Here is a 15,787-nt window from a genome sequence, read left to right as displayed (position 1 = left end):
ATACATACTGGACTTAAAAAAAATCGTAGCATTCAAATATAGGCTTAATGGAACTAATTTGTTTTCCAGACACAAATTTGATACGTGTGGAAATAAGCAGATTGGAATGTTTGTTTTATTGGGTTCATCTCTTCATATCCTTCGAGGAGCTTTTAAAAAATATACTAGACGGTTCAGTCCAAACTTGGATGGACCAGTCTAGCTCAATCACATCAGATCTTGGAAGCTAAGCAAGGATAGCTCCAGTTAGTATTGGATGGGAGACCACCAAAGAAATCCAGGGTTTCTACATGGTGGCAGGCAATTACAATCTCTGTTCGTCTCATGCCTGGAAAACCCCACAGGGTCACCATTGTCAGGGCTGGCGCTGCCACTAGGCAAACTAGGCAATTGCCTGAGGCACTGGCCTTCTGGGGGTGCCAAATTGGGCACCCCCATATGACTTGCTGACATTATCAGTGCGGGGGGTGGTGGTGGCAGAAGTTAGCTTTGCCTAGTATGTCAGACAGTCTAGGGCTGGCCCTGATCATAGTTGGCTGCTATTTTAATGTTACTTTCTATTACCAGATGGTGGTTGTATTTTTGAATTGTATTACATTGACCTCTGGCTTATATAGAAGCACTTCTTAACATTTTGATATTAGAGCCATTAAACCTGTGTAAAACAACTGAACTGAAGTCCTCATTAGTTCCTATGTAAATCTTTCTCTTCAGAGAAGTGGCATTTAAATCCACAAGACTGTATTCTGACAGCCATGGCTGATGACAGATGAAAGCAGTATCAGTCCCTCCTAAAGCTTTAATTTCCTGTGTTGTTTTACTTCAGTGAATAAAATAACATCTGGATGTTTTGCATTGCATCAAAGATAAATATTATGTCAACCAATCTGAAAGTTATTCAAAATACATAGTTCATTAATTATTTTAGATTATATTACAATCTATGGGAAATTCTGCCGTTGATTTCAATGGGATAAGAAAGGTGTGATCTATATTTTAATGATCAGAACTGATGCAAGGCTTTTCATTCTGTAGTGCAGTTCCTTTGGGGGATGTAGCAGTTCCAGAAGCTACAAAGCCAATCACTTCTGGATCCATGGGCTGCACTAATGAAAAAAATGAAAAGGCAATGGATAAAATCCTCTTGAGCAACCTCTGATAGGAAGGAGTCCTGCACAAATGTAACAAGGATATACAGAAGCACTGCTTGAAGGAATGTTCTCTTGAACAGAAAAGGGGTTCCATCTGCGCTACTAAACGGGAGAAAAATACCTCAAAACCTGCAAAACATGTCTGAAGCAACTGAAACAACTTTCAGGAACCTGGTAGCAACTGGAGGCACAATTTCAGCCCAAAAGTAAGTATTTTAAAATCCCATTTATTTTGCTGGAAATAAAGAAAATCAAGAGAAAATTCTAGAAAACGAGAAAATTGTAATCCTGGCAACTTGCCTCCATCATCTACAATTTCTTCATCCAAAGAGGTTCATGGCTGTACATTAAACAACTAATACATATGACAATTGGGTAGGAGATGAGGAAAATATGTAGTGGACCCTAGATTTGAGGGTAAAAGTTGTAGTGACATTTTACTGTATTCAGCCAGCATGCGGTAGCATATGCTGAATGGCTGGCTTTCCCAAAGCATAAAATATGTGCATTAATCTTAATTGTTTGAGATAATGATATCACCTTAAAGGTGGCAAAGATGTTGTCTTAAGAGAGCAAGAAGAACCCCCCCCCCTCAACTATTTTAGGTGAAAAAATGACCAAAAGCACACATTCTTGCAACCTTAACCACCATCACCTGGACACAGGACTGGCTCACCCATTAGGCAAATTAGGCATTTGCCTAGGGCGCTGGGAGGGGGGAGCACTGAATTGGGCTCAACCCCCCTCCTGGCAAGATAAATGCCTAATTGCCACGGGGCAGTTAGGCAGTGGCGGCAGGCAGGCCGCCTCCCCCCCCCCGACACGCTAAAATGCCTGCCACCTCCTGGAGCGCTCAGAGTAGTCACGCTAGTCTCATGCTTACCCACTTCAGCCAGAATCGCAATAGACCCTTCTCTTAATAGAAAGTAGGAAGAGGCTTCCCTCTCACTCCTCCCTTCCAGAACAGGAAAGGTGGGGGAGAGCGAAGCCTTGTTCTGCTCTCTATTAAGAGAGAGTGCTATTCTGATGCCGGCCAAAGTGGGTAAGCACGAGGATGGTGTCTGAGCACGGCAAAGTGAAGTGGGGGGGGGGCAAACTGGAGTGGAGCGTGATGTTGCATTGTGATGGCGCTGCAGAGAAAAGGGGAGGGGTCAGCCCAGGGGCACGCGGGCAGTACGTCTGCCAGGGGTGCTGCATGCCCTAGTGCCGGCACTGCCTGGACACTATATCATGATTCTATTTATTCACTACATTTACCGATCATAAAATTCTGTATATGGTTTCCATATGCTAGTCTGATCTAAGGATCACTTTGTAATATATAAAAGAACACAAATGGTTACTAAGCCTAAAAGTTTGTTTCATAAGCAATTCATCAGCCTAAGTAACATTAAATTAAATAAAAGGCTTTTCATGGCATGGGGAAAGAGTGGCTGCAAGGGGCTGAGGCAAGGGAAGTGTGTGAGAAAGTGCTGTATGGATGGATGCTCCATGGGCACTCTGCCTCAGCATTTGCAGCAGCAACAAGAGTGGCACAGAAAACTGCTGTCATATGGAAGCAGCTTTGGTTGTTTTGACTGCTTTCTGACATGGTTAACCCTCCTGAATTCTGCACACAGCAGGTCATCCTGCATTTCTAATTTAAGAGATCTCAGGTATGGAGGAAAAGGAGCATCAAGTTAGATGAATGGAGGAACTTAATCCATCTTTAAAAGCAAAACTGCTTATCCCCTTATGGGGGCAAGGTTTAGAAGGAGATCAGACAGGAAGGGAACAGGGAATTAACAATTCCAGTCTCACCTAGCTTTTAAAAGGAAAAAAATCTCAACCCCACCCCCCAAACAAAATGTGGTGTGGGATCAGATTCAGTAAAACTGTAAGGATGGAAGGATTAAACCTACCATGGTGCTTGGTATAATCCCATGTCTGTCTTCTCCCATCCTCCTCTCCATTGGCTGTTTTCTGTTTCCCTCCTAAACCAATCCTAATTTGCTCCTCCACATGCTTCCCAGCTGCATCTATTTTCCTTGTTGTGTGTATGGGGGGGGGGGCAGTATTCAGCATCCTCTCTATTTTCCTCCGGTTCTGGCTCCTGCCCCAAGTAAGTAGTCTCCCTAGCCTTGTCACTGCCCCTTTACCATCTGCTGGGGGCTCCATCAACTGGCATTGTTTCAAGTCCAGCTTGGGTATGACCAAATCCGGACACTGATAACATACAGTTAAGGCCAAAGTGGCAAAAAACATGAACAGCACTGCTTATGCATTTATGGCATTAGGGAGCCGTTTATTTGTGCTGCATCTCTTAAAAACAGGAAACAAAGGGAAATGTCAAAAAAAGAAGGGCAGGGGAAAACAAATAAAATCCTTCTAAAATGAAAGTCATGTGCTTGGGGGGGGGGGACTGGGTCTTTGGAGGGCTTGCAACTCCCAACTCATGATGTGCTCTAACTTTCTCTGGTGGACTCAGTGAGAAGACTAGAGGGTCTGGCCAGGGTCAGCTTAATCATTAGGCACAGTAGGCACAATACCTAGGGCCCACAATGCTTTTAGAGGCCCATGAAAATATTTTAATTCTTTTAAAATCAGAATTAAAAAATTAATTTCTGTGGTGAAATGAAATGAAACTTTACAGCCCACAAAAATCTCCCCCCCCCCCATTTGTCTTATTTGGGCGTGGTCATAATCAATACTTCCTCTAAGCTGTGGAGTCTTGTGAGCAAAAATTCTACTTTGTGAGCTATTGGCGTTGAAGTTGTGAGCTACTACATAAGTTAGTTTGCTTTGAAGCCAGTTTTCTTGAGCGAAAACAAAATGTGTGAGCTGAAGGCTAAAAAACTGTGAGCTAGCTCACACTAACTCAGCTTAGAGGGAACACTGGCATAATGATTCATGCCATGGTCACCTCCAGCCTATACTGGAACTTGCTCTATACAGGGTTGCCACTGAAGATGATTAGGAAACTGCAGGCTGCCCAGAATGCGGCTGCTGGAATTTTGACCAGTACACCCTGCTCTCTGAATAACCAGCCTCCTTCAAAGCAGCTGCATTGGCTTCCATTTGGTTTCTGGATCAAATTCCAGTTGCTGGTTCTCACCCTGACCTGGATAGCCCAGGCAAGCCCGATATCATTAGATCTTGGAAGGGCTGACTCTGGCAAGTACTTGGATGGGAGACCTCCTTGGAATACCAGAGCTGGATGCAGGGGCAGACTTTATTCAGCCACTTCTCTGAATATCCTCCATTTCCCCAGTAGGGGTCAGTTACCAGAGGTTGCCATGACTTCCAGGTGCAGACACACAACACACAAAAAAACCCAAACCCAAAGATACCAGAAAATTAAGTTGCTGGTTCTCACCTGTAAAGCCTTAAATAGTCTAGGACCATCATATCAGAAGAACCGTCTCTCCCACAATGACTACCCATGTTGCCTATGTTCAACATCTCACGGCTTACTGGTGATGCCAGTCCCTTGATTAGCTCGGGTCTCTACCACTAGGGACAGGATTTTTCTTTGGTCACCCTGTACTTACAGAATGCATTGTCAGAGGAGACTCACACCCTGAGGGACTTAACTAGGTTCTTTAGGGCATGTGAAACTGAACTTTCTTGACAGACTTTCGCCTGATTGTGTTTATATCAGTTAGTCTCTGTTCAGCTCTGATTATTTGTCCCCTCTAGTTTTCATATTTAGGGGCTTCCTATTTTTGATGCTGATATTTTTAGAGTTTTACTGTTGTTTATTTATATTGGTTTTAAATTATTTTATTCTACTTTGCTGATAGCTGTTGTGACGGAAAGCTAGGGGTTAACCAGAAACTGAAGACGCACAGGGCCTGCGTCAGGTGACCTGAGGGTGGGGGCAAAGTGCTCGGAGCTCTCAGGGAGGGAAAGTAGTTGAGAAAGAGAAACTGCTGAGGCAGTCGGTCAGTCAGTTGATGTCTGATAGAGTGGAGGCCTGTCAGAGAAGTCTGTCAGTGTTGGGACCTGACAGAGACTGAGAGGGTCAGTTCGAGCCTGCCAGAGAGGCTGAGAGGACAGCTAATCCTGTGAAGGAGCTTGAGGCGGAGACGGGGAAGTCTTCCAGAGACTGCAAGCTCGACAAAATCAGCCAAGAGGGCTGTGTGTGTGTGAGCCTATATATTTGTGGGAAGAATAAACAAAGCTGCTGTGGTCCCATCAAACAAAACAAGTAAAATACCCCAAAGAGACTGAAATATAGAGATCCAGTGAGGCCGTGAGGCGGGCGTGGCTATAGCTGTTATCTAGTATTTAACATTTAAATTTTGTTATTCTATATTGTAGTTAGCTGTCTCGAGCTGCATTTACTTTGGGAGAAATCGGATATGAATTTGAAATATAAAAATAAATAGTAAATAAAATGTATCTCAAAACATCTCTACTGCATTAGAAAATTCAGGATAAGTTTGTATCAAAGAAGGGATATGAGATTATTTGGAGAACTGTATATATCATATGAGAATTCCTGCTGAATTAGACAAAAAATCTATCTAGCATCCCATTTCCCAACCAGATGCCTCTGGAAGCTTACAACAGGGGTGTCTGGCATCCCCAGGTGCTCAGGAGGTGGGGCACGGAAATAACATGCAAAACTCTAGTTTTGGGGGGAGTTCAGAGCATAACCATCCTATGCTGCCATCCTATCCAGGGATTCACAATGTACAATGTCATTTCTACCCCCCCTCCTCCCCACACACCCCATTTTCTCCCACCTGCCAAGAAGCAAGGTCTGGTGGAAGGGTGTATCCAGTGGGATGATGCCCACCCAAAGCAGGCAATTGGTAAGCATAGCTCACATGCAGGAAAATAATAACCTTCCCTCACTGCTGTACCCAAACAAACTGGCAGTCAGAAGCACACTATATCTGAACAAACCTTTACTATTAAAATAGTATCCACAACTTCTATTATAATACTCACTAAAACACTCTCAGTCACTAAAATCGAACACTGAAGGTATCAGAGCAATGAACTAAAGCAGCCAGAAATGCAAACAGAAGGCATCATACCACGTTTAGTAAGCACTGTTTAAAGTCCCTTTAATTTTAACAGAAAAAAAATCTATATAATGTCATTGCATAGATAAAGAAATAAACCCACATGCTGAATACTGTGCAGTTTAGTTATTTATTTTTTTAGTGTTCCTATCTCACCTTTTTAACCAGTGGGTACTTAAACTGAACTCCAACCATAAAAGATAAACTAGAAACATTAAAAAAAACAGAGTATAGCAGTACTAATCAAATTACAGACTAGTTTACATGTAATGCTTTTCTGACTATGGTATGTCCAGGCTGGATTACTTGAGAACTGTGAGCTTCAACCCTGTAGACAATAGAGAGGTAGGATTGAAGCAGCTGCAGTCCAGTTGGCTGGGCTGCCAAGGACTACTTATGGGGGACTGAGGTATAGTTTGAATGCACCTAGGGGTCTAGAGTGGGGTGGAGTTTCACTGTATTTAACCAGGTCTGGGTCTGGGGGTTTTCATGCTTGTAAACAGTTATACAGTTATGCTGAATCACTAGTAAAACATGGTAATCACTACTCTGGGAGTCCTCATTCCTTTCACTGAACCCAGTATTTAACAGACTAGCACTCGAAGTATTCCCATCCCTTACCCAGAAGGTTTCAAGTTTTAAAAGAGGGGTGGATTTAAGAGATTTTATTAAGGCAACAAAGTTATTTATTTATCACACCTTTGTACCCTCACAAGGGCAGCTAACAAATTAAAACATGAAGAATAAAATCATATTTAAATACTATTAAAACCAACCAAAAAGAATACATTATTAAAACAATTAAAGCCAGAATGAAAATACATACAAAAACAAAAACAACTAAAACATTGGAAATGAAGGAGGGTGTCACTGAATGAGCACCAAACCAAACAGAAAAGTATTCCACTGCTGGAAATAGGGGACAGGTAAATTTCCTTGGGGAGTAGGGTCACTAATCCCCAGGTGGGGGCAAGGGATCCCCTTGTTTGGAGGCCCTCCCCCCACTTTAGGGTCATCAGAAAGCAGGGGGGGATGTCTGTTAGGCGCTCCATTATTCCCTATGGAGACTGATTCACATAGGGGATAATAGAGAATAGATCCCCAGGTATCTGGGACTCTGACAAGCTGTTTTTTTGAGGTAGAGGCACCAAATGTGCAGCATAGCATCCAGAACCTCTCCTCAAAATACCCTCCAAGTTTCAAAACGATTGGACCAGGGAGTCTAATTCTATGAGCCCCAAAAGAAGGTGCCCCTATCCTTCATTATTTCCAATGAAGGGAAGGTATTTAAAAGGTGTGTGGCCCCTTTAAATGTGATGGCCAGCACTCCCTTTGGAGTTCAATTATGCTTGTCACAACCTTGCCCCTGGCTCCACCCCCCCAGTGTCTCCCAGCTCCACCCCAAAGTCCCCAGATATTTCTTGAATTGGGCTTGGCAACCCTATTGGAGAGAAGAGTTCCACAATTTTAGGCACTATAACCTAGAAGGCCCTCTCCCAGGATGCCACCCACCTAATTGTTTTAATTATTTTATTAATGTATTTGCCTATTGTGATGAGCTGAATGGCCTAAGAACCTACTTTGTGATCCACCCTGAGCCCACTTGCAGGAAATGTGGAATATAAATTGAAATAATAAATAAATAATTTCAGAAGGTGAGGGCAGCCAAACAGGGCCTCTAAAGATGGCCATAATGCTTGGGCAGGTTCCTAAGGGAGTAGGTTATCCTTCCAATATGTTGGTCCCAAACCATATAGGTCTTTAAAAGGCATGACCAGCACCTTGAATTGTGCCTGGAAACAAACTGGGACCCAGTATGGATGGGCCAAGACTGGAGTGATTCAGTCCCTATGACTCACTCTGGTCAACATTCTGGCTGCAGCATTTTACACCAGCTGAAGTTTCCAAACACTTCTCACACGTCCATGCACGCACACTTGGGAAGTATTGGAACAAATGTCAGAGAAATGAGCAATCCTTTTTTTGAAGGCATTAAATCTAATTCCAGTTTCCAGGGAAAAAATGATAAAAGGAGACGGAGCAGTCAGAGTTGTCAGTCATCCATATTGCATCACAGTTCTGTTCAGAGCTCCTAAAAGCCCCCACCTTTCTAAAGAGGGATCTGACTCAATAGACAAACTTACTATGTGTTAGTCCTGTTAGTCTGTGTTTTCATTCCATAACTGCACCTTCAAAGTGAGAAGGAATCTGAATGGGGGGCAGGGGGAAAGAGGGGGGGGAACCAGCTTGACTTTTAAGGATACATCAAGCTCTTAAGGAAGTTGATTGTGCCATGTTTGAAGATGCAAAGATAATCACTGTGCTGGGAACCGTCTTATATAGAGAAGGAAGCCAAACAACAAGAGGAAAGCAGCGTATGCTCCTAATTTCGCACAGGAAGCTCCCAGCACCTCCTGCCTGAGTAAGATAAGAAAACTCCCATGGCCTATTCTGGACAAGGCCACTGTTATCACCCTTAGCTTCACACTGTCTTCTCTCTACTCCACAATTTTGCTCCCTTAATGAGATCTTACCTCCATTTGCTTACAGCTTGCCAAATACAATAGTGTGATATATTTATAACTAGGGATGGGGAAGTTTTCCAGGCTAAGAGTTTACTACATGTCACTTTGACATGTCTGTCCATGGATTTAAAGAATAAACTGGTTTCTTGATTAAATTAAAATTAAGTAATAGAGTATATTACTCCTGAATAGTATTTAGTCATAGGTAAATGATAGAAGCTTATATTTATCCTGAGGCTACAGTCATTAGGCAGCATGTTTTATCAGATTGAACTTCCAAAGAAAAAAGAAAGGAACAGTGGACCTGCACTCTCGCTCTCTCTCCCTCTCTCGCTACACCCTTATTATCATCTTTTTTAAAAAGGATTATTTGGCATTAAATGACTGTTGCTTGTTTTATTGTTTTTGTTGTCTTTATTAAATACTTGTTTTACTTTTAATTTCAAAGTTCAATATTTTATGACTTTGTAACTGATGCTTTTATGGTTCTTGGATCTGTGAGAAATCTTAAGAATAAACTAACTATGTTCCATGTGGCTAAAATGATCTGATATTGGTTTTTCCTTTTAAATAAGAGGTTTCTAACAATTCTCCTCCAAGCATAGTCTGGGAGGCATTGGACAGCATGAAGAAGCAGTCAGGATCTAGGAGATCTAGGTTTGAATCCTCACAGCTTTTGAATCCTCACTCTGGTGTCGGAAGCTTGGCACCTTCTCTGACATGACATGGATTGGGCTGGACAACAGCTCAGGGGAAGGAAGCCACAAAATGGTGGGTGATACCTCACTGCTTACATACTCTAGAAGCAAATCTGGGAGAAAGAGATTGGCCCTGGGCATGCCTGTGTGTTAAGCTGCACTGCAGGGCTCTATAAAAGGGAATCTCCACAACTGACCAAGGAGCATGTGTGAGCTGAGCTCCTTCCCACTTCTGAGGCCAAAGGGGGCCCAGCAGGTCAAGTGAGGAAGGTGGCAGAGGATAAATGTACAGCAATAGGGTGTGGGAAACCTCACACTTGGTCACATCTAGATTAGATTACTGCAATACAGTATATGTAGGGCTGCCTTGAAATGTTAACTAGAGTAGGTCATAAGGACCATATTACTCCAGTCCTACCCATCTATACTGGATTCCCCTCCCCCCACCCTTGGCACAATTGGAGGTACTAGCGTTGACCTTTAAAATCCTGTATGGGATCTGCACACCTGAAGGGTCACCTACTTCCTTATGAATCTCCACAACTATGATTGCCAGCCAGCCCCTGGGTGGGTGCAGCAGATCCTCCAATTTTGTAGGCTCCTGCTTGCTGCCAGCCAGTTGGCCAGCAGAGAAGCCCTGCCCCCAACAGTCACTACCCAGTGTGATGTCCCTAGTGTGATGATGCCACATAGAAGTGACATCATCACACATAGTATCATACAGCAATATTCTGGTATTTTGGACAAAACTCTATGGTAAGATATTTTGTCCAAAATATCAGAGCATCGCCATGTAACTTCCATGTGTCATCATGCTGGCAATGTCACATGCAGCAATATCACCTCCCCACCCAGAAAGCTCCCTCCCACCCCCTGCCAGCAAGAAGGTAGGACCTGACAACACTATTCCCAAACTCTATGGTCAACCTACCTCACAGGGTGTCTGTTGGTGGGAGAGGAAGGGAAGGGAAGGAGATTGTAAGCCACTCTTAGACTCTGAGTGAAGGGTCCAATCTCCTCGTCCTCCTCTTCTTCTCCTCCCTGCTTCAGAAGCCCCCACTTTCTCAGATTCGGCAAGTGACAACCTGGACCTCCTCAGCTGTGTTACCAAATGTCTTGAAATCTTTCCCCAGACAGACACACCTGTCCAATTCTGTTGCTGTCCACTACTGACATTCATTTCAGTGCTGTTTGTTCAGGAGAACCTTTTGATTGATTTTGTTGAAAGAGAGGTAATAAAGGTAGGCACTCTGACTTAATTCATAGGTTGCCATAAATCAGAAGCAATTTGATGGCACTTAACACACATACACAGATTGGTAACATTTTCGAAAGATACACACACACACACACACACACACATTCTCAGTTTCTTTTAAAACAGGTTTGGATGTCCCCCAAAATTGAAATACCATGTTAATGAGTATGCTAACTTCATATTAACTATTCTTATATAGGAAAATTAATGCTGACCTTAAGAGGCAAGAATCCCTTTATTGAATACTGGAATAGGAAACTACCTAGTAAGAAGGTTATTTAATCCTTAGTTCAAGGAACTGTGTATTATAAATTACTTGTGAATACAGTTGCAATAAGGTTCGGAGTTTTTTTTTAAATTAACTTAAGCAAATGGATACTTTTGCTCTAAGCTGTACGCATTTTCTACAGATCAAAAATGTGTTGTCTGGTATGTATATTGAATTTTTAAAATGGTTTTCTTCTCCTGTCTGTACCACATAAACAATGTTCACAAGTGACAAAGTGCTTGTAATCAATGATGAAAATTTCTTTAGTTTACTAAGAACCTCTGCTCCATATTTTTATCAAATCCCCTCTTAAAGCTGGCTGTGCTTGTAGCCGCCACCACCTCCTGTGGCAGTGAATTCCACATGTTAATCACCCTTTGGGTGAAGAAGTACTTCCTTTTATCCATTTTAACCTGACTGCTCAGCAATTTCATTGAATGCCCACGAGTTCTTGTACTGTGAGAAAGGGACTTCTTTCTCTACTTTCTCCATCCCATGCATAATCTTGTAAACTTCTATAATGTCACTCTGCAGTCGACGTTTCTCCAAGCTAAAGAGTCCCAAGCGTTTTAATCTTTCTTCATAGGGAAAGTGTTCCAAACCTTTAATCATTCTAGTTGCCCTTTTCTGCACTATCTCCAATGCTATAATATCCTTTTTGAGGTGCGGTGACCAGAATTGCACACAGTATTCCAAATGAGACCGCACCATCGATTTATACAGGGGCATTATGATACTGGCTGATTTGTTTTCAGTTCCCTTCCTAATAATTCCCAGCATGGCGTTGGCCTTTTTTATTGCAATCGCACACTGTCTTGACATTTTCAATGAGTTATCTACCACGACCCCAAGATCTCTCTCTTGGTCAGTCTCTGCCAGTTCACAATCCATCAACTTGTATTTGTAGCTGGGATTCTTGGCCCCAGATCCCTTTGGAGTGCCTCACAATCCTCTCTGATTCTCACCACCGTGGACAATTTAGTGTCATCTGCAAACTTGGGCATTTCACTGCTTACTCCTAACTCCAGATCATTAATGAACAAGTTAAAGAGCATGGGACCCAGTACTGAGCCCTTCTCATCTTCCACAGTGAAGACTGAGGCAAAAAATGCATTCAGCTTCTCAGCCATTTCCCTATCCTCCTTCAGTAATCCTTTTACCCCTTGGTCATCCAAGGGCCCCACTGCCTCCCTGGCTGGTTTCCTGCTTCTAATATAGTTGAAGAAATTTTTATTGTTGGTCTTTGTTTTTTGCAATGTGCTCCTCATGGTCCCTTTTTGCCTGCCTGATCACAGTCTTGCATTTGATTTGCCACAGCCTGTGTTCCCTTTTATTAATCTCACTTGGACTAGCTTTCCACCGCTTAAAGGAGTCCTTCTTACCTTTTACAGCTTCCATTACTTTGTTGGTTAACCATGCAGGCCTTTTCTTATACCTGTTTGTGCCTTTCCTAACTTGTGGTATATATTTTATCTGAGCTTCTAGGACTGTAGTTTTAAATAGCCTCCAAGCTTCCCCAAGGGTTTTGACTGTATTTACCTTTCCTTTCAGTTTCCTCTTCACATGCCTCCTCATCTCAGAGAATTTACCCCTTTTAAAGTTAAACGTGGTTGTGCTGGTCTTTTGGGGCAACTCCCTATTTATACAAATGGTGAAATCAATAACGTTATGGTCACTGTTTCCAAGCGGTGCAATCACTTTTACATCTCTTGCCAAATCTTAGGCATTACTTAGGACCAAATCCAGGATCGCCCCACCCCTGGTAGGTTCTGTGACCATCTGCTCCATAGCACAGTCATTGAGAACATCTAGAAACTCAATCTCTTTCTCTCAACCTGAACACATATTGACCCAATCAATCTGCGGGTAGTTAAAATCACCTATTACGATACAAAAATTGTTTGGTCATAAAATGGTGTTAAGCTGGAAAAGACAGAAGGCAAAAAAAGAAGAAGGGGACAGCAAAAGATGAGATGGCTGGACAGCTTTACTGATGTAACTAATATGAATTTGAGCAGACTTCGGAGGATGGTGGAAGACAGGAGGGCCTGGCATGACTTGGTTCATGGGGTTGCAAAGAGTCAGACTCAACTGTTTGACTGAACAACAAAAAACTATATATAGAAACTTATTGACTTCAGTGTGGGATTATTCACATTCTAAACTCTGTAAAGATAAACATTTGCAAGGCTTTCACTTCATTTTTCTTCTAACTTTTTAGAAATGTAAGGTTTGGGGGTTTAGGGTAGGTATTTTGGTACCGGGAGTAATGTTAAGCAACTTTATCTTCTCATGGTTTTGATATGCCTGGTTGGGTTAAAAAGAGTGATCATTTTCACACAGTGCCAAAACAGGCTCAAGGTTTCTATTTCTGACTAAACCACAGCTGCTTTGGTTCTGGGCTACTTCGTACATTATGGCAAGCAGTACAATTGCAACCAAGTGAACTTTTTCATGTGGCTGTTATAACTTACACAAATGATTTACCACAAAGATTGATTCTTTCACATGGAAAACTCTTTACAATAGTGCCAGCTGCTATTATGAAGTCCTTCCATGTGGTATTTCCAGTATATATAGCAAGCTGTTTACATATCTACTGAAGGTATGTACTACAGTGGTTCTAAAAAGTTCTTTTGGAATAAATCATTTTCTATTGATTTGCTATTGTCTCTGAGCTTCCAAAGAAGGATACAAGGAAGAGGTCATGCAAAGCATTCATTGTTTCAGTCTTCATTTGTATGCCTGAGTCAGCACACATGAAGACAGCTGACAGTTTGTTTTTTCTTGAGAACTGGCGTCTAGGTGGATACTGACAATATCATGAATGGAATGAAAAGGAAGCACCTTGGGAAATAGACTACTCTTTAAAGTATTTCTGCTGAATACTATTCTTTTATTACCTTTGAATATGCCTTTTCCTGACTTGTTGGCCCCAAAACCCAAATTGAAGCTTGTCTTTGGCTCAGTGAATAGCATGACAAGACATACACATCCTCTACATTCAAAATGGTCAATCCTCAGCAGCATTGTGGCTGAAAAAAAGGGGTGGTGGTGGTGAGACAGTTCCCATTTGACCACAAAAATTTTCTTGAGACAGAAGGGGTTCTGCTCAGCATTCTCAAAGATCAATTTCCTTCTTTAATAAATGGTTTATCTCTGGAGAAGACAAAACTGGCATGAAAGTGCATCTTCCAGGCTTTTGTGTTAATTGGGGAAATAAATAAAATTAACCGAGCCTAATCTGGCACAAGATTCTGATTCTTTTTCACCTCACTAACACTTTGCATAGGGATACGGAAGGGGTGAAACTGTCTTCCCAACATTAAACCACAAGAACTCTGAAGCTGTTGAAGAAAGCTGGTCCCTCCAAGTCAACCCCAAACTACCCCAAAGGCACATAATGCTGTACTGAAGGAAGATGCCATACCATACCTGTTGCTTCTTCATTTACTGCAGTGTTGGGAGAACTCAATACATTCAAGCTGCAAATGCAGGCATAATTAATTTGAAGCTTGATTGATGCCTCAGCCACAATTTTCATAAGCAGAATTATAGACAGAGCTTTGTTTGTAGAAAAAGTCCAGCAGGAATTTGTTTGGATATTAGGTCATGCCCCCTAACATCACCAGTGTTTCACACAGGGCTTTTTTTGCAGAAAAAGCCCAGCAGGAACTTGTTTGCATATTAGGCCACACCCCCTGATGCCAAGTCAGCTGGAATTGCGTTCCTGTGCATTCTTCCTCGGAAAAAAACCCTGCTTAGGGAAGAGATTTATAACGACATCAGCAAAGGGGGAACGCTGGGGAAGAAGCATCCAAAATGGCCTACCTTGATCTGGAATGATTCTGGTGGCAAGGATTCCAGGTCCATTTAATTGTAGGCTGGGGAATACCATAAATGGTGCAAGTCAGGGTTTGCTTGCTGCCAACTTGATATAGATTAGGACCAGGAAGCGAGGACATTTTTTCATATATCTGAGGTTTCACTGTCAAAAGATGGAATACAACAGAAATATAAATTATTGAAGAAGCCTTCCTGATTGTCCTGGAAGATAAATAGGAATCAGCTGGTAGGAATGGATGCATTTGCTGAACCAAAGTAAATCCAGCAAAGAATCTATTCCTTGTCATTAACTTGAATTATGCTACCAACTCACCATTTACTCTGAGTGTGACTGTTAAGTTTTTACGTAAGTTCCATTGTTGTGTGCTCAACAGTATAGTGTAGTTTCCTGCATCTTCTTCTGCAACATGTTTTATGGTAAGTGCATAACTTTTAATTCTATACCGGGCACACATCTCAGCAGCAGGTAGCCCATCCTTCAACCTGTTAAAGGACAAGCACAATTTACAATTGTTTACAGTGTTACTGTTTATTCTGCCTGTACACCACGTGTACCATTTTGACACTTGATCATGCCCCCAGGATAAAGATATAATTAAATAACTGACCAATCATTGCTCTATATAAAGATATAACTAAGTAATTGACCAATCACTGTCCTTTAATCATGTCTATTATTCATCTTGCAGCCTAACAACAAATTGCAGGGGACATACAACCCCTGCTGATCCATGTCCCTTGCATTCCAAAAATATCTTCATGAAAGAAATATATGACAGGACACCCATGTGTTCAGTGTTACTCAGCATTGTGCAGAATTGCAGCCAATGAACTGTAATGAGGACGGAAAAGGTGACTATAACTGAACACATGAAGCTGACTTAAACTGAGTCAGGCTATCTCTCAAGTGGCAGCTATTGTCCCGGGGCTCCAGTAGAGTCCTTTTGAATCACTTGCTACCTAATCATTTTAACTGGAGATGCCAGGGACTGACTTTTGGACATTCTGCATGTAAAGGAAGTACTC

General features: G+C 42.1%; 1 protein-coding gene across 1 annotated transcript in view; it reads right to left on the bottom strand.

Annotated features, from left to right (window-relative positions):
• FLT1 (fms related receptor tyrosine kinase 1) overlaps positions 1–15,787 on the bottom strand; it is a 151,445-nt gene that overhangs the window by 96,110 nt on the left and 39,548 nt on the right. Inside the window, exons 9-10 of the mRNA XM_060234740.1 lie at positions 15,075–15,244; positions 14,747–14,903 (exon numbers count right to left, since the gene is read on the bottom strand). Coding sequence (XP_060090723.1) covers positions 14,747–14,903; positions 15,075–15,244 — 327 coding nt within the window. The remainder of the gene's footprint in view (positions 1–14,746; positions 14,904–15,074; positions 15,245–15,787) is intronic.

This window comes from Heteronotia binoei, chromosome 3 (genome assembly GCF_032191835.1).
Source record: "Heteronotia binoei isolate CCM8104 ecotype False Entrance Well chromosome 3, APGP_CSIRO_Hbin_v1, whole genome shotgun sequence".
Lineage (NCBI taxonomy): Eukaryota > Metazoa > Chordata > Lepidosauria > Squamata > Gekkonidae > Heteronotia > Heteronotia binoei.
This window is presented reverse-complemented; position numbering and strand designations above follow the sequence as displayed.